Source organism: Octodon degus, unplaced genomic scaffold (assembly GCF_000260255.1).
Source record: "Octodon degus isolate 3935 unplaced genomic scaffold, OctDeg1.0 scaffold00090, whole genome shotgun sequence".
Taxonomy (NCBI): domain Eukaryota; kingdom Metazoa; phylum Chordata; class Mammalia; order Rodentia; family Octodontidae; genus Octodon; species Octodon degus.
Window position 1 is genome coordinate 7018220 of NW_004524666.1, and position 22171 is coordinate 7040390.

Genomic DNA, 22171 nt, shown 5'->3' on the forward strand with positions numbered 1-22171 from the left:
CAGAATCCTGCAGTCTAAGGCAAAAACCAAGTGGCCTGGTGAACACGGGAACACAGTCAGAAAAGAATAGATGGGCTTCTTTTCAGGGTTGAAGACGCTTAACAGTACCAGGGACACTGTGTTTGTCAGGCTACACTGAGAAATGTGTCTTCCACCATCCTTCCTTTTTTTTACCCTCCTCCCTGAAGCCACAGATCTTTCTCATCTGGATTTATACTGGTGTCACCCTGACCCCACAACTCGTGCCCCTCTCTTCTCTAGTTCATGGGACACCTCCCATGGATTTCAGATCATCTTCAGGGGCAACATCTGTACAAAAGAGAAAGCACCTTAACATGAATAGACTGAATACCAGAAATGAATCTCCTTACATGAGCCAGATGATGTCATAATGGGGATGATGCTTCCATTATGATGTCATGGTGACCTCATAATGGAGAACTCTGAGGTCATAATGCAGAATGGTGAAATCATAGGCAGAACTCAGGAGGGTGATGTCATAACGGGGCATGGTGCTTCAATTATGATGTCATGGAGACCTCATAATGGGGAACTCTGAGGTCATAATGAGGAATGCTGATGTCACAGGTGGAACTCAGGAGCGTGATGTCATGGTGGGGGCGTGGTGCTTCCCTTATGATGTCATGGTGATCTCACCGAGCAGTCCTGTGCTGCAGATTTGCAAAGAGCTGTACATGAAGCTCAAGGAAGAACATCCCTGAGTGTCTTTTATCCTTCTTTGAAAGCAGTGCTGCTGATCTATGGAAGCACAAACAACAAAACTAGATTCTATCCAATGTGTTACTCGGCAAACGTTTTTGGATACTTCTTCTGTTCCAGGCACTGTGTGGAAACTGTCTTGCGTAAGACAAATACCTGAGCTTAGAAACTGCCTGAGGAATAGGTGATTATGAGAGATAATGAGAAACAGTTAGATCTGCAGGGCAGTGTTCATAGGCAGGTTGAGAAGATTGAACAAAAAGACACTTAAAATAGTCATGTATCTCAAGCCCAGGAGGACAGCAGGGAAGGGCCTAAATTTAGATCCTCAGTATAGATTTTCTTGGATACTATCAAGAATCTTGTTTGCATTTCTCTGGGACCCAGGATGTAGGAAGAAATTGGGCCTTTATAAAGAAAGGTACCTAACAATACGCGTGGTGTGAGCACCTCCCACTGACCCAGAGCCTCTGCTGCAGATGGCACCATGGCAAGTTTGCCCAGATGGCCCTGTCCCCCTCCCAGCCACTTTTCAAATCCTAAGCTATTTGATGGCCGCTGGTACAAAGGAAGATCAACCCTTGTGTCACTTCCCATCCATGGTGAGAGAAACTCCAACTCTCACCAGAGAACATACTGCATACATGGCCCAAATTCCTACAGTCCTGGGTGCTTTGGTGCACCATTTTCTCATACTCCCAGATAGGACTGACTTCACTTATTCTTTAGCCTGAGATCCTTTGGGTCTCTTAGTCCCTTGGTCTCCTACTCCTTTACTCCAAATATGTCCAGCGTGAAAATGACAATAGAATGAAGAAAGATCACTCCTCAGATGTGCTATGATCTTGTTGTCTGGATGTTGACCACATAGGTCTCAAAGAATATCAGCTAATAGCGGGAGAGTCCCCTTCCCACTGCCACGTGATGGGACAATCTAGGCTAGCTCTGAGGGTTGCTGGGTCATCCAGAGGGGCAACCAATCACCAGGGTGCAGCGAACTTCCAGGCTCCTCTGTGGCCGCCTCACCTGCCAGCATGGGGGAAGGGCCAGAGGGCAAGGGGAAGCCAGACACTGCCTGCCTGGCTCCATCCTACCTGCTTCTCTCTCCAAGGCCTTCTCAGAGGGGCCAGGGGTCTCACGGAAGGGCCGATGGCTGAAGAGGTCATCACACAGAAGGCTGCGGCACAGCTTGGCCAAGAAGCGGAGGACGTAGCCCACGCTGTTCACCACGGGCAGGCTCCGCAGGTGCTGCTTCCCATCGAAGGACGCAGAGACTAGAGGACCGGAAACAGCGATTCAGCTGGGGGCCGAGAGTGCTGCCAGTAAGTCAGCACCAACGAGCGGGTTTCGGCTGCCCAGTCAGCAGTGTTTGGGTTTTACCTGTTACCTCATGCCCCATTTGTGTTACGGGGCCCCATGTGAGATGCCACATTGTATTAGATGTCATGTCCCCTTGTTCCTTTGGTCTCTGACAGTTTCTCAGCCTTTCCTAATCTTTCATTATCTTGACCACTATGAAGAACTCTGTTCAGAAATTATGTAAAATGCCCCTCAGCTTGGTTTGTCTACTGTTTTTCTCCCAGTTAGACTGGGGTTATGAGGGTTTGGGGAGCCAACAGGGGTGAAGAGCCTTTTGCACCAAAGGTATCAAGGAAACATGATATTCACATGATATGACCGGAGGTGCTAACCTGTCACCTGGCCCAGGTGGGGCACTCCATTTTCCTCTGCCGGGATCCTTATTCCAGTGGGCTAAACCTATGGCACATGCGCCACAGTAGACTGTATGTGTTATTGAAACACCTATAAGGTTCACCACCACTGCTCCATTCTGTTCCTTGGGAACAAGTCAAGATGTCCAACTCAGCTTGGAAGCTCATGTCTGCAATTCCAGCTCTTGGGAGGCTGAGGCAGGAGGATCACTGCCAGGAAGGTCAGCCTGGGCTACATAGTGCATGCAAGGCCAGCATGAACTACATATAAAAACACTACAAGTAAGTAAGTAAGTAAATAAATAAGTTTGCCCACATTTAAGCAGGAGGCAGAATTGCACATGTCACCTAGAATTCTTCTGTAGGGAAACATTGTCCCAGGACCTCTCCCACAAGTATTTATTTGGGCATTTATTAATTTCAGTACAGTCTCAATATACGTATTGTGCGCTGTGGGCTATACGTATGATCCGTGCTGTGGGTGACACCTTGCAAGCTCTCCAAGACGATTTCTGTGCCCCTAAGACCTACCCTTTCTTCTATTTAGCCCCTCGTTGGTTTTAGGACCTCAGTAGGGCCCTGGGTAATCGAGTACTCTCCTTGCTCCGAGCTCTACAACCAGCCATTTCTCCAGTGGTCCTGCTGATCCTCCAGGTGCAAAGCCACCTCTTGCTTAGGGACCTCAAGGTGGTGGCTGAAGGGGTCAGCTCAGGTCTAGGCCATTCTCTGAAGTGCCGAGAGAGGGTGCCACCCTGCCCTTCCCGAGAGTTCCTGCAGCCAAGGGAAACTTGGCGAGAGGCTTTGTTCACTTTGGCCCTGCTCTTCCCCAGAGCCAAGACCCTCAGGTCACAACAAGGCCTGGCCAGGAAAGGAGCAGCAGAGTCAGCTTATACAGCCCCATCACGTAGGGCTGCTTGGGGTGGGTGCGGAGTGTGGAGGAGCCTTCTCAGCAGCAGGTCTGTGCCAGGAGCGCTTCAGGGCAGCAAGGTTTTTGGCCTCAGAGGGTTGCTTAGGAAGCAGAACCTGGCTTCTAAACAGAAAACAGAAGAGGAACAGCCAAACAGCTCTCAAAGGAGCTGACCACAAGGCTCTCCTCCTGCTCCTTTGGCACAGTACTTCCTCCTGTTCTGCTCATGTCTGCTGAAATCTCTTAAAAATCACACTGGGTCAGAGACTCACACTTCAGCCTTGCCAAGGTCTGTTCTGATCAACCTCCACCATTCAGACGCTATTCCTACAGGGTCAGCTCCAAAAGCTCAGCTGGCTACATCAGAGCCGGGAGGTGGTGAGCAGTGCGCTCCCACAGCCAGCTATAGGGCTGAGGTTAGACAAGTGCCCCTGCTTGGTTACGCAGAGTGCAGCTGCCTCAGAAGCCCTGTTCCCCTGACCCTTTCCTAGCTGGCCAGTAGGGCCACCTACACTGCCCTGTTGCCAGGAATCTTCTCCCTTTCCTTGGGGCTGTCCATGACACTGGGCCAGAGGAGACATGAGGCATTGCTCTGGGATGTGAGACATCTTTTCAAGGGCCTGGTGCTTCAGGGTTGCAGGGCAGGTAGTGACCCATTGTGGGGTCCTGAGGGAAGACTGGCAAACATCTGGAGGGGATGGGCACATGTACTACACCCTCACATGGTGGGGACACAATGGCCCCTTCTGGAAGCTGTTGAGTTGAGGCAGAAGCTGGAGGAGAACTATGACAATGACAGAAGGGATTGCTCTGATCTGGAAGGATCTTTCTGAGGCCTCTTTGAGATGGGGTTGAAATCATGAGGGTTCCTGCTGTCCTTCATGATGCTAAGTGCTGTGGGAAAGGGATGGAGTAAAGCAGACTGAGATGGACAAAGGCTGATACATTAGACAAGGGGTCAAAACAGTGCTCTGTGTAAGGTGGCACAGAGTAGGAACCTAAAGGACGCCCAGGAGCAAGTCCCATGGTGAGCCGGGCAGGGGCACTCCAGAAGAAGAGAACAGCAAGTCCAAAGGCCCTGAGGACCCGAAGCAGGAGCTTGACTGAGGGATACAGGGAGGATGAGAAAACCACCAGGGCTGGGCAAGGGTAGGGCATGAGTGAAACGACCAGAGACTGCAGAGGCACCCAGGGCCAACTCACAGAGGCTTACGGCCCTTGTAAGGATTTGGGCTCATACTTGGAGTGACATGGGAGCCTTCAGAATGTTCAGGGCAGAGGAGGGGCATGATCCAACTTAGACCTTTTAAAAGCAGCACAATTTTTCATAGCTAAATTTTGGAAACAACTCAAATGCCCATCAATGAGACATGGAAAAAAAAAAGCTGTGCTATTTTTATACAATGGAGTTTACTCAGCTACAAAAAAAGATAAACTTGAGGCTTTTATAGGTAAATAGATGCAGCTAAAGGCCACACTCATAAGTGAAATAAATCAGACCTGCATGTATAAATAGCATATTGTCTCCCTACTATAAGAACCTGAAAGAATAAATAAAATCTAAAACGTACAACAGATACTGTGAAAGGGAAAGAAACTGTTCAAAGGGAAGAAACAACTGAGATGAGGAAAAAGAGAAAATAAAAAAAAGGAAGGAGAATATATATATATATCTTGGGTAATTGCCCTGTTGGTTTTTATTGTTTTTTTGTTTTGTTTTGTTTTGTTTTTTTGTGGAACCGGGGATTGAACTCAGGCCCTTGCACTTTCCAGGCAAGTGCTTATTCTACTGAACCATCTCCCCGGCCCCTTTATTGATCTATTGAAAGGAACAGTAAATACTTAAATTTCTTTCTTCTTTTAAAAATTTTGACCAATTTTAAAATCAATTTTGCATGCTTATATTTGGTAATCTGAACAACTAATTTGAAGACTACAATATGTAATACAACAACTATTGTTGAATTCCTTTTCTTTTGTTTAGTGAGATTCTGTATTGTTTCTAATTTATTTTTACTGCTTTCTATTCTCTAAAAAAATTATAGTGATTATTGTGGGGTGGAAGACAGATTCTGGATGCGCTTTGAAGGTGGAGTATAAGGGGGGAAAAGAGGCTTGTACCCTCATCCCCTTGTGCCCTCCTTGCTTTTGCCATCTGCTGCTGCCATGAATTGTTGCCCTGTGCCAGGCCACCCTACCTTGGAGCCAGCTGATTGTGGACTGAAACCTCTACCAACTGTGAGCTCAATAAATCTTCCTTTCCTTAATTTGGGGTGTTGGGTATTTTGTCTCAGAAATGAGAGAAAAGTAATGAAGACACAGAGCAACAGGAGTTACTGCGGAGTTGGCAGTAGGGGGTGGGAGACAGAGGAGTCAAGAGCAAGGATTCAAATTTCCACTCTTTTTGTCTAGTGTGGAGGACCCTGGAGCCCAGCAGGGAAGCCTTGGCCACAGCCTGTACACAGGCCTGAGGTCCTCTTTAGGGGTTCTTCACAGACTTCCTCGTGACCCCAACCCAGGCCTTACCTGACACCAGCTCGCCACTGTGGCCCTGCTTCACCAGGGCGAAGACGCGCTTCTGCTGGTGGGCGCAGTCAATGCATGCTTGCACGGCCTGCTGGAGGACAGTGGCTGGCCGCTCGGGCCCCAGGCGCTCGGGGAGCTGCTGCACCTTCTGCCTCTCCAGGTAGGGCCCCGCGTTGGCACGTTTGTTAATATACAGACAGACTGTGGGGACAGAGACCACAATGCCTGCACATTGGACCTACATTTGCCAGCTGGCTGCTCCACCACCCAAGGCTACCTCCCTTGGCCTTGATCTTGGTCTTGGGAGATGTGGAAAGGACAGATTCTTCTTCCTTTTTTTTTTTTTTTTTTTTTTTTTTTTTTTTTTTGTGCAGGGTCTCACTATGCAGCTCAGACTCATAGTGATCCTCCTGTTTTCAGCCTCCCCAGTTCTGGGATTACATGTGTGCTCCACCACTCCCACACTCAGTCACCAGCTCAGCATGCCCAGGGTCGGGGCCAGCACGACATGAAGTACTGGGATCGAACCCGGGTCCTTGAGCTTGCCAGGCAGGCATTTAGACTGCTGAGGTATCTTACCGGCCCAAAGGCAGCTATTTCTTTGTCAAGTTTCTTATTCTTTTTTATTGCTTCATAGATACAATCAAAATCTCTTTTCTAAGCTTCTCCTTCATGTGCACTAAAATTATTTTATTGGAAAGATATTTTCCTGTCTTATTTTTATTTTATTTTATGTTTTACACATTAAGTACAGTGTCTCACTGTAGAGATTGGACTCATAGTGATCCTCCTGTTTTCAGCCTCCCAAGCACTGGGATTACAGGTGCATCCCAGGGTTGGGGCCAGCACAGCACACAGTGATCAAACCGGGGTCCTTACATCTGCCTAAGCAGGTGCTTTAATCCACTGAGCTATTTGGCTGGCCCTCCTGTTTTATAATTTTTGGCTATTTTATTGATACACTTTTGATACACACAATGACCACATTCATCAAAGGAAATGTGTACCTGTGCATAGTATATATTGATTCCTCTTTATTTCCCCATTCCTGTCCCCTCTTCAACCCTTCTTCCCCTCCTTATATATAAAGCTTTGTTTCTATTTTTCCTTCTATTCTCATTTTTCCTTTGCTCCTCCTTCCTTCTCCTATCTCCCCCCTCCCTTGTTCCCCTTCCCATTTGAACATTTTCTTCATAGTTCCCAATACTTTCATTCATTTTGGTCCTTATGCTATGGATAAAAATTGACACAATGCTGCTCACTTCAGAGATTATACATTCAATAAGGTTCCAAATAAGTGCTATTTATAATCTCAGAGAAATGAAGTACTCAATCCATTTAGATGAGCTTAATCTTTCTGGTCTAACCCCATAGCAACAAGCTGAACTCAAAATGCATTGAAAACCAAGTTTCAAACAATCCGACTGCAAGACAAGCAAATTCATGAAACTCTAATCATCCTATCTGTTGTCCAGCCACCACAGTACATCCTTCCTTTTAGCTCTTTCAGTGGCAGCTCTTGAGCTCACAAGGTCATCAAGATGGGAGGTCACCTCACCTACCTCTAGACCATTGAAGCCATGGGGTTTGTTCTGCTGACCTACCTGTGAGCGCCTGGGGAGCCACCACCCTGGGCACAGTGGCTGCATCCTGAGGGATGGAGCTGAGGTCAGGCTCTGGGGTGCTCCGTGGGGGTGAGAGGGCTAAAGGAGTCATGAGAATCCGAGACTTGAGCTGCAAGAACAAGGCCATTTGAGCAATGACAATCTAGAAATGCTCCCAATGCCATCCCAGAATCTTTGAGCTTTAATTAACCATGGCCATTCTATCATGCTTCCACACCTTTCTATTGGAAGATGAGCTTGGAATTCAAGTTCACATTTAAGGTTCATATTCGGATTTGCACTCAGAGGTCAGCTCTGCACCACTCTGGAAGTGATTGTGCCAGGAACTGGGCAGAGGTGTGGCTGCTTAAAGCCCAGGAACCCTCTGACTTCAGGCTGCAGCAGGGCAGGAGAGGCAATGAGACCACCTGAGAACTGACCCTGAAGCCCTCCTCACTCTGCTGTGCTCTCTGCTCACAAAGACCACTGACTGGGTCCTGCTGGGAAAGAGGGCAGGACCATTCCTCCTGGGCTGACACCCTGCTCAGTGTTGATTTCCTGCAGCAGACTATCAAAGCCAGCCCACATGTGGACAGACATGTGAGAGGTGGCCACCCTGAAGAGTGCATTGAAACCCCAAATGAGGGCCTGAAATCTGCTTTTACGGAATGGGTGGGAGTGGCAAGTTGATGGTATCAGCATCCAAAACATCTAGAAGCCACTCTGAATCAGCTTTGCACAGAGACGAGCTTATAGTCTTAGCTCTCTACCCCCAAATAATGAACAAATCAGTCACTTCCTTTCTTCACCACTCATCTACATCTAGACCTCATGTCAGACAAACTAAATCAGGCATGGGGGTGGGACTCAAGAATCAGGAATTTTTAAAGACACTCAAACTCTAATACATAATTAAGGTTGAGGTCCACTGTTTGACATTGCAGTTTTCAGCTCCTGCAAGCAGCCTTTCAGAACCCTGGGGGTGGAGCCTGACTTCGCACATGCTAATGATTTGCCAGGTAATTCTAACAGCGCTGGCCTCTGGGCTGTATTATAAGCAGCAAGTTGCATACTCTGCTAATATATCTGCAGTCCCCATCCATATCTTCATCTTCCTCATATTTTTAGGGTAAACTATAGTACTTGTCATAAAGAAGTAGTATTTCCACTTCTAGTTATCTCATCATTTCATATCCATTCATTTATTCATTCAACAAACATGTATTTTGAACCTGTTTCACATCAGACACTTTTCTAGCTGCCGGGGATACAGCAGGAAACAAAATGTTCAAAGAAGAGATTTTTATCTTTGTTCTCCTAGAACTGGTACCCTACTGAAGGAAGGTAGACAATTAACCGTGTAAGTTCGTGTTGGTTGTAGGATGCTAGAAGTCAGGAAGGGCTGATGATGAAAAAAAAGAAGGAAGCAGAACAATGAAGCACAGTTGAGGAGATGTACTTGGGATTGAAATATTTATGGCTGAAATTCGAGTGACTGGGGCAGCTTGGGGTGACACGATGCAAGGATTTGAAGAAGCAAGCCAGGAAGGTATCTGGGTGAAGAATATTCAGGCGACAAAAGCATCAAGCACTCAGTTCCTGAAGCAAGGAGATGCCTGAGAGTTTGTTCAGCTAGTAGGAGGCCCCAAAAGATTGGGCAAGGAGTCAACTGAGATCAAGCAAGGTTTTGCAGGACACGGTAGCCTTAGCCTGTTCTCTAAACACCTTTGAGCAATGACACAATCGTATCTAAACTAACATTCGAACAATCTTCTTGACTGAAGAAAAGGCTAAAAATGGAGGGGGAGCTAATCTGGAGCAGAAAAGAGTGGAAGATGCAATTTATGAGAGAGAGACAGACAGACAGACAGACAGACAGACAGACAGACAGAGACAGACAGACAGAGACAGACAGAGAGAGGCAGAGACAGAGACAGGCTGAGGCAAAGGCAGAGACAGAGAATATAAGGGTTTGGGCCAGCAAGGACTAAAGCATACTGAAGGTAGAGAAGATAAAATTGAAAAAACGAGATTAGGGTTAGTTTGGAACTAAGATGCTAGACATCAAGTGGAGATGTTAAGTAGGTCCTTGCATATAGTAGAGTATGGGGACAGGGAGTCCAAACCAAGCTATAATTTGGGAATCATAAATATATACTGCTGATATTTGAGACCAGGGCAATGGATGACATTGTTAGAGATGTGGTGTAGATTGAGAAGAGGATACAAATATTGACCTCTGGTTGGAGAAATAAGGAAGAACCAGCAAACAAAACCAGGAAAGAGCATCCAGTGGGATAGAAAGAAAGCTTGGAGAGTGTGGTGTTCTAGAAGTCAAATGGAATAGGCATTGGAGGGTTAACCACATCAGATGTTCTGCTGGATGAGGAGACCAAAGTGACCATAAGATTAGCGATTTATAACTCAAGTTTGTGGTGTAATGTGTCACATCAAAGTAAGATGATATCTTACTTATTACTCTCATGGATCTGACATTCTCATGGGGACACAAACAGTAAGCTAGCACATGATACAGGATGCTGAAGGTGGTAAGAGCCAATGATGAGGTAAAAGGAATGGGCATGGAAAAGTGCAATGGAAGGGCTGTGCTTTGGATCCTCCTGCCTCAGCCTCCCACATTCTGGGATGGCAGGTGTGTACCACCACAACCAGCCAGATATTGCTAAATGATCACAGTGAGATTACACAGAAGGGCAATACATCAGTCCCTGCCAACTGAAGTTGCCAACTAGGGGGCTGGGAATATGGGGTCAGCTTGTCTTTCTTTTCCACTTAAAGATGTATAACATGGGCCCAAAGAATTTCATGCTGTTGCTGTGTCTCAGAGGGACCTTCCCCAAGACATTTGGCAGAGAACCCCTGGGAAGAACTGGGAGGAGATTTGTTTGCAGTCTCTGCATGTAGCCGGGGGACACTAAAGAGAAACAGATTGGTTGACATAAAATTCAAGTTCTTGTCTAGGAATACTGGAGTTTGGAAGTGTCAGAAGTACTAGCTGAATAGTGGCAGACAGACTGGCAGCAAGAGAACTGTAAGCAGGGAAGAGGATGGAGTTGGGGAAGGGTGAAGACATTCGGAGGCTGCCTGCGCATCAGCAGAGGACAAACCAACAGAACAAAATTTTAAAATAAGATTGGGAAGCAGTGAGACACACAGTGAACTGTCACTTGGGCTCAAAATCTGTCCTAGCCACTCACTAATGTCCTGAGGCTTGGTACTGCAGCCCTCAAAACCTACCTTTCCTGCACATTGTTAGGTGAGAAGAACAAAACACAATGTCTAACATGATGCCAAGTGAAAATCCAAGATTTTCAAAATGGTCAGGGGTGTTAGTACTGTTATTATTATTATTACTATTTCTATTAGAAATTCCAGAAATAGAAGTAAGTCTCCAGTTTCTTGCAGCCCTGGTAAATGGGGACATTGAGACCCACTTACATGTCCCTTGAGATCACAACTTCACAAATCTCTACAAACCCAACCTCCTGCTTCACACCTGGCAGATTATTCCACTCTGGGGAACATGCTCCCCAAACAGAAGATGGTTCCTAAGTGCTGTGAATGCAGGAACTAGCCTTTCCAACTTGCAATACTTAATTCATATCTAAAAAGTAAAGAAAAAATGTATTATTTGATCAATCAGATAATCATTTATTCGACCAGTGGGTATGGAGCATCTAGTGTGAAGCAGGAGCTGTTCTAGGTGCTGAGGTCTGTGTTGTGAGTGAGGAAGACAATGTGATCTTTCTCCATGAGCTCATATGGTAGGAGGAGAAGGAGGAGACAAAGAACAAACACACAGTTAGGTCAGGTTGTGAGAAGTACCATGCTGAGAAGTTAAATATGATGGTGTGATAAAAGGGGACCAGGTTCCAGGATAAGGCAATAATAGGGTGACATTTAGGTCAGGATCTGATGGGTGAGAGGTGGGTTTCAATGGCTGAAGAACAATTTCCAGGCAAATGGTGTGGCTCATGTAAACCCTTGAAAGCTTAGCTTCTGCACAGGACTGAGAATTCTGGGTCACATGGTGGAACTGCTGGCGAGAGGCACAATGTTGTAAGCTGAAGTCAGCTAGGGAGTCAGGGTCAGATCATAAGGGCTCTGGCCTCCTAAAATGACACATGTTCAAATTCTAGCCTCCAGCATCTGTGAATGTTGACAAATAGGATCTTGGCACATGGAATGAAACTACTATGAGGCACACTGGATTAAAGAGGCTTGAATCCTGTCCCTGGTGTTCCTACAAGACATGAAAACTTGACACTAAGCCACAGAAGAACACATGATGGCCATGGAGACGGAGATCTATGGCATTATCCATGCTATACATAGTGAAGGAGCATGAACAATGGTCGGCAAACACCAGAAGCTAGGAAGAGGCAAGGAATGGCCTCCAACCTGGAGCCCCAGAGAGAGAGTGTGGCCCTACTGACACCCGATTTCAGACTTCACTCTCCATCCACAACTGTTTGAAGTAGACTGTAGCAGCCCTAGTAAACCCAGTCAGGACAAAGAGTTTGGAATTTGTTCTATGAGTTATGGGAACAATAGAGGACTTTGGGCAGGAACACATGATCCAGATTTTGTTTTATAAATATAGCCAAGGTGGAGAGAAGGGATGAGAGATGTGGACAGGCAAAAGGGAAAAGAAACCTAATAGCGAAGTTATTGCTTAGCTGGGATGAGACACTAGTGATTGAGCTGGAGTGGAAAGGTAGAGAAGTAGAAAGAACTAGCTGTGTTCAGGGTGCACTTTGAGGGTGGGATTGAAGTGATATTTGCCTTTTTTTTTTTTTTTTTTTTTTTGGTCCAGGAACTGAAGTCTTGACCTCACACTTGCCAGCCAGGTACTATGCTGCTGAACTATATCTCTCACCCTTAATGCCATTTTTGAAAGAAAGTAAAATCTAGAGTAACTCTGAGGTCCAGTTGCAAAATCTTTGCTTTGATTTTTCTAATTTAGCTGTAAAACAGCCATGTTAGCTTGCCTATTGCAACTACAGTTAACTTCGGGGAGCAATCAGACTGGTTTGATGTCTATGATCAAAACTTCTTTGCTCTGATATTCAAGCAGCAACCCTTTTGAAGAGCGGCAGGAAGAGCTATATGAAGAAGTTTTGGAAGAAGGCATGAAGAGAGAGTGCTGCACTCCCTGGTGGGGTGAGTGGTTGCAGAGAACTGGACGGAGCTTAGGTGTCAACCCCGTCTTGCCTACTGCACAGCAAGGAAGTGGCGAGAAGATGGGGCCCAGGGACAGTGGCTAGCACTGGAACCCCAGTTCTGCAGCCAACTTTTATGGAACTGAACAGCTCATTAGATGCCCCAAGCTTCTTCCTCCAGAGCAGCTAAATGAGAGTTGTTGGTGGTTCATCTATCACCTGACTCATGATATTATGTATACACCTTGGAGAAGACTATTTGTGAAAGTACTAATGAATCTGAGGCAAAAGCAATGTCTGCCATATTCTGAATGTTGACCAGAAGAAATGCAAGTTCCTACATTTCTTTGGAGGTCTATTTCTGGTAATATAGGAAACTCGGTCAGTAAAATCAGTTGAAAACAACTATAAACAATGGGTTGATTCAAAAAAGAAAGAAAGAAAGTTCAGAGGAACTGATGATATACAAAGAATAATCAGGCAAAATGCAGGTGGGAGAGAAATGCAGGTGAAATCTGGGCCTTGGGAACTGTCAGGGAGCACGGGCTCATCCAAAGGCCTAGGACCTCGCGATAGAGGTAGGTAGCTGTACGTGTCCCTGCCCTGCGCTATGGCAGTGCTCACCCTAAGTAGAGTGGCTCTGGCCCTGGGGTGAGGAGGCATGCCGATTCCCTGAGAAGATCCACCACGAGACAGGATCACACTGACTTGCAGCCTAAATTCACGGTAATTGGGTGACCGAGAAAACTTCAGACCATGGATTCAACTAACAAATTACCTAATCTGACAGTGCTCAAGATACATGAGAAAACAACACAAAACTGCTTCTGGAGAAAGATTTCACAGAAGCCCCAAAAATAATTTTTCAAGGCCAATGAATAATATGGTCTAAAACATGCAAGTACACAGGGTAGCAGGGATACAAAGTCAGCAGTAAAATGGGACAAGTATTTCAGATATGTCAATGGTCAGACTTACATTATAAAAACAACCATGATACTATGCATAGAGACATAAAGGATAAGGTTGAGAGCACCCCAGGGACAAGAAAGCTATAAAAAAAATAGAAAACTTTAAAACATCCAAATTTAACTTTTACAAATATAGTAACTAAAACTAAAAAATGAAATGGACAGTTTTGGAGACACAGCCTGAATGAAGGCCAGCAGAAATTACCCAGACTGCGGCACAGAGATACATAGATGAAACCCGTGGGTGAGAGCTAGAAATACATGGAGAATCTGAGAAGTTTTAATATGGGTGTTTCAGAAGGACATATGCAGTGGAACAGAGACTGTATTTGAAGAGATAATGGCTGTGAATTTTTCAGAGCTGATGAAACATTTCAGTCCACAGATTCAGGATGCTTAACAATCCTAAAGGGGATGAATAATAGGAAACCCACATGTAGACACAATTGAATAAAACTGTACAACACAAAGGCAAAGATCTTAAAACCTGGAACATGTCTTCCAGAGAACATGCAAGTTAGCTAGATGGGTAGCTGAATTCTCTAGACCAATGGGCCCCAGGAGACAAATGGAATAATATCATCTTCAATGCCTTGCAGAAAAGAATTAACAACCTAGAACTGAACAACCAGAAATTGCTGTTTAAAAAAGGGGGAAATAAAAATATTTTCAAACAAAGACAGCACATCTGCACAGGACCTGCCTGTATTAAAGGAACTTCTAAAAGATGCACTGTATTTTAGGTAAAAGGTAGGTAATGAGGAAGAAAGTATGATATGCAAAAATAAATTAATCTGTAAAAGTGGTAAATAATCAGGTGAATCCAAATAAAATGGCTGTATAAACAAGTATGCCCTGAGCTACAAAGGCAACAAAAGAATCTCAATATGTGACAACAATAATATAAAAATGGTGTATGAGGCAATAAAAAGTAAAAGTATGAGGCTAGGGACATAGCTCAACTGCATAAGCATCTGCCTGGCAAGTGCAAGGTACCCAGTTAGATTCCCGGTACCACATGCAGGGCCAGCCCCAGAACTGGGTGTGGTGGTGCATGCCTGTAATCCCAGCACTGGGGAGGCTGAGACAGCAGGATCACTATGAGTCCAATCTGCGTAGCAAGACCCTGTATCAAATAAATAAAAATAAAAAATAAAAATAATTTTTTTAAAAAGTAAAAGGATCATGGGCTGTAGATGTAACTCAATGGCTAAACACCTTCCTGGCAAGTGCAAGGTCCTGAGTTCAATCCCTGGTACCAATAAATAAATAAATAAATAAATAAATAAATAAATAAGAAAAGAAAAAGTAAAAGTATCATGAGGTTCATGTACCGTATTGGAAAAACTAAAGGCATGGTTAACTATAAAAGACTCTAATAAGTAAATATTCTATAATTCCTAGAAGAAGTTCCATAATACAAGAGGAAACAGTACCTTCATTTTCAGAAAAGAAAAACTTAAATAGCTAAAAATATACCAAATAAGCCAGGAAAGGCAAGTATGAAGAATTTGGAATGGGTGAGATGAATACAATATAAAAAGTAAGATATAGATCTAAGCCAGTGCTTCAGTAATGTCTTTAAACACAGATGGAATAAATGCTTAGTTAAAACACAGTGATCGTCATAGCAGATGCTCTGAGGGAATGAATCTCTTAAAAAGATGCTGATGTCCTGATCTCTAGTGCCTGTGAAATGTGACTTTATTTGAAAAATAGGGTTTTTGCCAAACATCAAGCTAGAGTGAGGCCTTGTCCAGGATGACTGGTACCCTTGGACCCCGAGGAAATGTGGACTCAAGTCAGAAAACTGAGATGAAAGGTGATGAGAAGCCACCTGTGAGGGAGGTAAACCCTCCCATGATCAGAACTAAGGAGGAAGACAGGGAACCGATTCTTCCCTAAAGAACTCAGAAAGAACCAATACTACCAACACCTGATTTCAGACTTCTGGCTTCCAAAACCATGAGACAGTAAGAAACAGTCAAGTCCTCTGCATTTCATTACAGTAGCGTGGGAAACTTTTCTTTTTCAGCTTTTTAAAATCATGCTCTTCCCTCTTTCCCCTGCTGTTATGGACTGAACCTTTGTATCCTCCCACAAGCTCATATGTTGAAGCACTAGCTCTCAATAAGAGGGAATTCAGAAATCCGGTGGGACCTTTGGGAGGTAATTAAGTTTAGATGAGCTCTTCAGGGTGGGACCTCCATCGTGGTAATAGAGGCCTGAAAGGAAGAGGAAGGGAGACCAGAGCTTGTACTTGCGCTATGCGTGTGGGCACCATGAGGAAGTGGCCATGAGTGAGAGAGCCTACACCAGCCCTGAGCCCCACTTGTCTTTGACTTTGAACTGTGAGAAAATATATTTCTGCATGGAAGCCACCACATGCATGATATTTGATGTGGCAGCCAAGCTGCCTGAAGCCTCTTCCACCTGATTTAGGGCAGGGTAGCTTTGTCCGTGTCTCATCTCTGCCTGCCACTTTCTCCAGAGACACATTTCTCCCTTAGACTCAAACTTTTTCTTCATACCACACTCTCTCAGAGTTCTCTGGAATTGCTGCAGGGGGTAAGTTAAGGTAAGTTAAATAATTTACCACATTTATTCTCAGACTTTAGTTAAATAAAAGAAAAAAAAAAAAACTTTCCTGGTAGAAATGCAAATTGGTTTCAATAACAAGAAGTTTGTGGCCAGTGACCTACTTCCATTCCTAGGAGTCAGCCTGCAATGGGATCCTCCCATACCTCTCTCTCCTGTAAAAGGGGTAGAGATTGAACACTTAATCCACAAGAGCTGGGAGGGCCAATATCCTTTGACCTTGAAGCTTGTTTTGGTCAAATCTGGGGTTCTTCTTAAATAATCTTTGCCCTAAAACTTCCTTAGGAAAATAAAGTTATCCAAAAACCATGTACTGTGAGCACCACAGTGAAGTCAGAGAATGAGTGGAGTGGTGGCGGGGGTGCAGAACGTGCCTTTCAGAGATGCAGATGTAGGGAATAGGATGAGAACGCTGGTGACTGTTCCCTCTACATTGGCTGAGCCTCACCTTTGCCTCCAGAGAGGCGCTGAAACCAGTGAGGAGGCAGGCTGGGCTACTGCTCTGCCTGAGTGGGGAATGATGGTTTAATTTTCTCCTAAGCCAAGTAGTAAACAAGGACACTGCACCCTGTGGTACCAGGACCAAGAAGGCAATAATCATGACCCGACAAAGTGGAATTCAGAGAGGGATAGATGCAGCTACAAGAATCTCTTAATGAAGTGCTGTCTGCCATACCCTGTGACCCCAACGATCTTTAATAGAAACTACACATTTTAAAGAATGCTTGGTCTGATTTGAGTTCAAATGTAAAGGGGCCATGTTCTGTGCATCAGCAACCATGGAATCAAAATGATCAGCCCTGCTGGTGGCAGAGGGGACGTCAGACTGGCAGTTATGGGCATCCTGTCCCAGCAGAACTCTGGGCAGTGGGGTGCTAGAGGTGGTTTATGTTAGTCAGCAAGAGATAGCTGCTGAATTCTTGGGAACATTGCAAGATGATCATTAAACCAAGCCATTAGTAAAAATGTGGTGTGTGGGGCTGGTGAGATGGCTCAGTGGTCTAAAGCACCTACTTAGAACAAGCTTAGCAAAGCACAGGGACCACAGTTCAATCCCCCAGCACCACATGCCAGCCGGCCCCGCCCCCTGGTGGGCTGAGCTGGCCACACACACACACACACACACACACACACACACAAATAAATTTTTAAAAGTACTAAAAAAATTAAAAAATAAAAAATATGGTGTGTGAATTTACAGCTAAACAGTGGCAATGCATACTCAAAATTCATCACCTTCTAGTTACTTTACTTTGCATCTTCACTGCCAAAGTGAAGGATCATTTCCTAGCCCATGCACGGGCTTTTCCTATCCTACAGTTGATGGTGCAAAATTGGCCACATAGAGAATAATTCACCTTGGAATCTGGTGAACTCTACAAGTTAGGATTGGGTTTATCATTGTGTTTATTTGTAGACTCAGAGCAATAACGAAAATGTTTTAAATGCCAATTAAATGTAAAAAAATGTATTATGTCTATAGCTGTTACCTTATGACTAACACAAAAAGCTAAAATTCTTTTCTGTTTTCAAAAGCTGTTATCCAATTCACAGTCTTGGCCAACAAGATGGAAATGCCACTGGCTGGAGACACTGGAATCTGCTGTACCTACAGTAAGGAAGCAAGCATTTGTCCTTGAAGCAGATCCTCCTTGTCTCTTTAAAAAGACCTTGGTCTTTTAAGTCATGAAATGCAAGGACATTTTCCTGTTGATCTTGGGGAATCTTCAACGAAGGACCTGCACCAAGCAGCTGACTCACACTAAGAGCCAGGTGTGCTTGCAAACAAACAAGGCTGTTCTGATGGCAGAGAGGGGGGCTCCTCACACAAAAACATAAATATACGATTGCAAGAAGTTTTTGCTTCCTTTGTCGCAGGTGACAAGGGGGCAGAGGAGCCATAACTGTGATGGCTTTCTGAGCAGTGAGTGCGTCCAGCAGTGCGACTGCGGCTGTGGGCGTGATGCCCTTGGGCGGGAGTGGAGGGGGATGACTGAAATCCAGAGGACCCACAGGGCCACCACGTAGCTCTTTCTTTCTACCTGCAGTTCATTCATGTTATCCTCAGAGATGCAGAGAAGTGTGAAAAGTCACCACTGTTAACTCTGCTTGGGCCTTGAAGAGAGAAGCTCGAGTCTAATTTAGAGCCAGAGAGAACTCCACAAGCAGAGACTAGGTGTGGGGGCCCGTGCCTGTAATCCCAGTGCTTGGGAGGCTAAAAACAGGAGGATCACTACAAGTCTGATCTGTGTAGTGAGACCCTGTAGCACCTGTACTAAATACATTTTTAAAAAAAGAAAAGAAAAGAAAAAGAACTCCACAGGCAGGAAGAAGTGACAAATGTCACCGGCACAGACCTAGGATACACTTGGAACAACAAGGTATCTTCAGAATCTCTTGGTAAAGAGCCCACCCAAAGTTCAAAATCACCTTATTTCTATATGTTAGTATCAGTAAATTATAATGTTGTTATTGATAAGGAAACTATACCGTCTTATGATTTTATATCATCCATGTTATTGTTTCATTGTTCTCTACTGCTAACATGTCACCATCATATTATAACCATAATTACTGTTATCTTGTCAGAGTCCAGCTTGGTACACAATCTTCTCTCCTCCAATAACTTCACCTTTGGATGTAAGGCTCCTAACTGCCACAACTGAGCCTGTAAGGAATGTATTCCTAATGAAGGTAGACAAGTCTCTTAGTTCACTTGGTAGGATTTTTCTTTTTAACAACTTCTGGCTTCTCAGCTGTGTCCCAGATAGACAAAATTGCCAAATTAGTGACCAATTGGTAAATGGAGTGAGACTGCACAATTTCCTTGCTGGCTTCTCCACAATTAAAGTCCTTTCATTTGTAGTGAAATGGGTGTCAGGGTCTTGAAAATTGTCAAAATAAAACTAGAGAGATTGAATAGGTTTCTGACTTTATTTTGCCAACTCAGAACTTCTTTTTAAAAATTACCAAATCCCATCAGCATACCAGTAACATTGATTAAAACAGTGTCTTACTACCTAAAACAATAGAAAGCAGATATATTTGAGAATAAGGAGCCATCCTTCAAGTGAGGTCATGTTGGCCTCTTAAAGACTTCCAATCTTAATTTTTCTCATGTCATGGTTGGTGAGGGGAAGCATCATGCCAAGCCCATGGAATTACTCTAGCACACTAAGCTTGTGGTTTGAGAAGCTGTCTAGAAGCTCTTGGCCTGAAATAATTTCCATATATTTTCCTAAATGGGTAAGAACAGAATCCTCCCCCTCAAAAAAAAAGAGCTATGGCCTATTGTTCCAAGAAAAGAAATTCTGTGAGGAAATGGAAAAGACCTGCTTGCTCTCTGCAGGGCCTCTCCTGTCAGCAACCAACCCAAAAGCTTCCATCCTGGTCTGAGAACTGTCGATGTGTCAAGAGCACTGAAAACTGCCTTTTCGTAGGAGACAGGAAAATGTCAAAATTGGGTCCATTCCAGGGAGCAAATTTCCATTCTCTCTGGCCCCAGAAATGCTGTGTCTGTTGGTAATTTTCATTTTTGGGTCATTGTCCCCAGGGGAGCAGGAAGAGCGCCAAAGATAAGAGTGAGTTTTTCAGTATGTTTCCTCAGAGCCTGGACTTGTTCCCTGGTTCTATAAACTGAAGGGCTTCCTGGCTCCAACCCTTCAGGTGCAACTCCCAGATGCCAGCCATGGTACAGGTACAGAGACTGCTTCCCTAGCACTCCTTGAGAGACACAATTCTGAAGCTGGCAGGCCAGGAATAAAGGAGGTCCCCTTTGTTAGGAAAATAACCAGTGACAGAAGACTTTACCTCATGAGTAAAAGCTATTTTAAAAAACTAATGACACTCCCCCCAAAAATTGAGTGACCAATCTTCCCTCTACCATTTTTACTTTCTAGAATTTGAAAGAACTGAGAGAACCAAAGGGATAAAGATCGAATTCATTATCTGACTCTTCCAGCAACTGGAAGAGCTGTTGATCTGAAATAATTGCCACACATTTTCCTAAATATATGCGAGTTCATTGCCAATTTGCATTTTGGTTTCAGTATTCAAGTCTTTAGATGAAAAAAAAAAATCCTTGATTTCAAGAAAAACAAGTGGAGGAAAACTTCTAAAACCCATTTTCTAATGCCAGAGTGGCTTGTGGATAACAAGTTTCATACTCTTTCTTCTCTAGCAGCCCTTCAAAACTCATCTTAGAGAAGAAACTGTCTGCTCCTTGGATTTGGGCTGGTTTCGGTTGACTGCAGTTGTATCAGAGGCTTGGTTCTCCACCCTTGGCCTCTTTAAAGCATTGTTAATTCCTAAGATCTTTTTTTGTTTGTTTGGTTTTGTTTGTTTGTTTGTTTGTTTGTTTTTGTATTTTAGGGAAAGGTCTACAGGGTGTTCAGGGTCTCACTACTAGATTGGATTTGTAGTGATCCACCTGTTTACAGCCTCCTAAGAGCTGAGATTAGAGGCATCCTAAACTCTTAACAGAATTTTAACTTTGACTGAACTGCTTCCCTGTAGCCAGACTTGATGTCAGCACCTTTTATGAGTGGGAAACTGAATCAGCTCCCTGAGTTTTCCTCGAGTCAGAGAGTGGACCTTCTGAGAAGGCTCTTCTATGTGCTTAGATACCATGTTATTAGTTTTAATGATTAATTTCAATATCTTGGCAGTATCACCTGCTTCTGCTGAAGTGAATGACAAAGGAGCTCTGGAAAGTGGCTTTGAGAACCACCCTAGTAAGAACAGGAAAAACCTCAGTGCTTGAAGCACTAATTGGAAAGCTTGCAGAGTGAGGTTTAATAACACATGTTTAGCTATGACCCACACATCTGCTCACCTCACGGCCTCTCCACCTGGTGTCATCTGCTTTCTTCTCTTGTAGAAATGCACAGGACCAATCAGAAGCATAGTAACAAGCTTTCGGCTACCCTGCGCAGGTGGGACCTACTGGTCCCAGCCCAGGTGCAGCTTGGGTGAGACCCTCTTCCACCCCCTTAGGACACCCCCCACCACTCCGCAGCACCTTCCCTACCACGCCTGCCCAGTAGGAATTTCTGCCACATTCCAGGAACCCCCAGATCCAGTCCTATCCCAGACAAATTGAGAGTGTGGGAGAGCTGCCTCTCCCCTCTACTCCACCTTGTCTCCTCCAGACTCTGCTAGGACTGGCATACAGGCCTGGGGTGAAACCCTGCAGCTGCAATCCCTACAGAGAGTGTAGGGGACAGAACAACCCAGCTAGTCCAGCAGCAGAAAATCCTGCCAGAGGGGCACAACAGGTTCACCCCAAAAGGCAGCAGCAGGAAGGAGTTGAGCACAGCAGCCTGACCCAAGCCAGGCACAGCTAGATAAATCCAAACTTTGTAGATCTAAACCTGAACTTCAGTAGGTGTTAAGGCTATAACTGCAATAACGATCTACAACAAAGTTCAGAAGACAGTGTTACACAAAATAACAACGAGAAGGAGCAAAATGTAATCTCAGAACCAAAGCCCACCCATAAGTGCAGAGGACACTAACACAGAACAAATTGGGAATCACACAGCTGAAAGCAATGAATCAACGGCTTCTGAAATAAAGAAACAGCTGCAGAAATGTATAGAGGAACTCAGATTGGAAATGAAAAAAGAAATCCCTGAATTAATAACATCTGCACTAAAGAATCAAATGCAGAAACATATGGAGGAAATCCAATGCCCACCCAGAACAAGTGCAGAGGACACTAGCTCAGCTCAAATGTATGAATTAATAGTGTCGATAGTAAATAAGCAACAGCAGAAAGTCACAGAGGAACTCAGAGTGGAATTATTTTCTGAAATAAAAAAAGAATTCTCAGAACTCATAGCATCTGAAGTCAAGAATAAACTACAGAAACATAGGGAGGGAACCCAATCTGAAAAAAAAAAACACTGCAGTAAAAGAATTTATAACTGCTTCTAAAGAAGACATTGAT

The 22171-nt window shown here is 44.5% G+C and overlaps 1 protein-coding gene across 2 annotated transcripts in view; it reads right to left on the reverse strand.

Moving 5' to 3' along the window:
• The window catches only part of Scml4 (Scm polycomb group protein like 4), a 101873-nt gene that overhangs the window by 26959 nt on the left and 52743 nt on the right, over window positions 1–22171 (reverse strand). Inside the window, exons 3-5 of one of the 2 annotated variants that reach the window (XM_004637471.2) lie at window positions 7470–7599; window positions 5866–6066; window positions 1800–1994 (exon numbers count right to left, since the gene is read on the reverse strand). In XM_004637471.2, coding sequence (XP_004637528.1) covers window positions 1800–1994; window positions 5866–6066; window positions 7470–7599 — 526 coding nt within the window. The remainder of the gene's footprint in view (window positions 1–1799; window positions 1995–5865; window positions 6067–7469; window positions 7600–22171) is intronic. The other variant, XM_023722345.1, reaches the window with a different exon arrangement.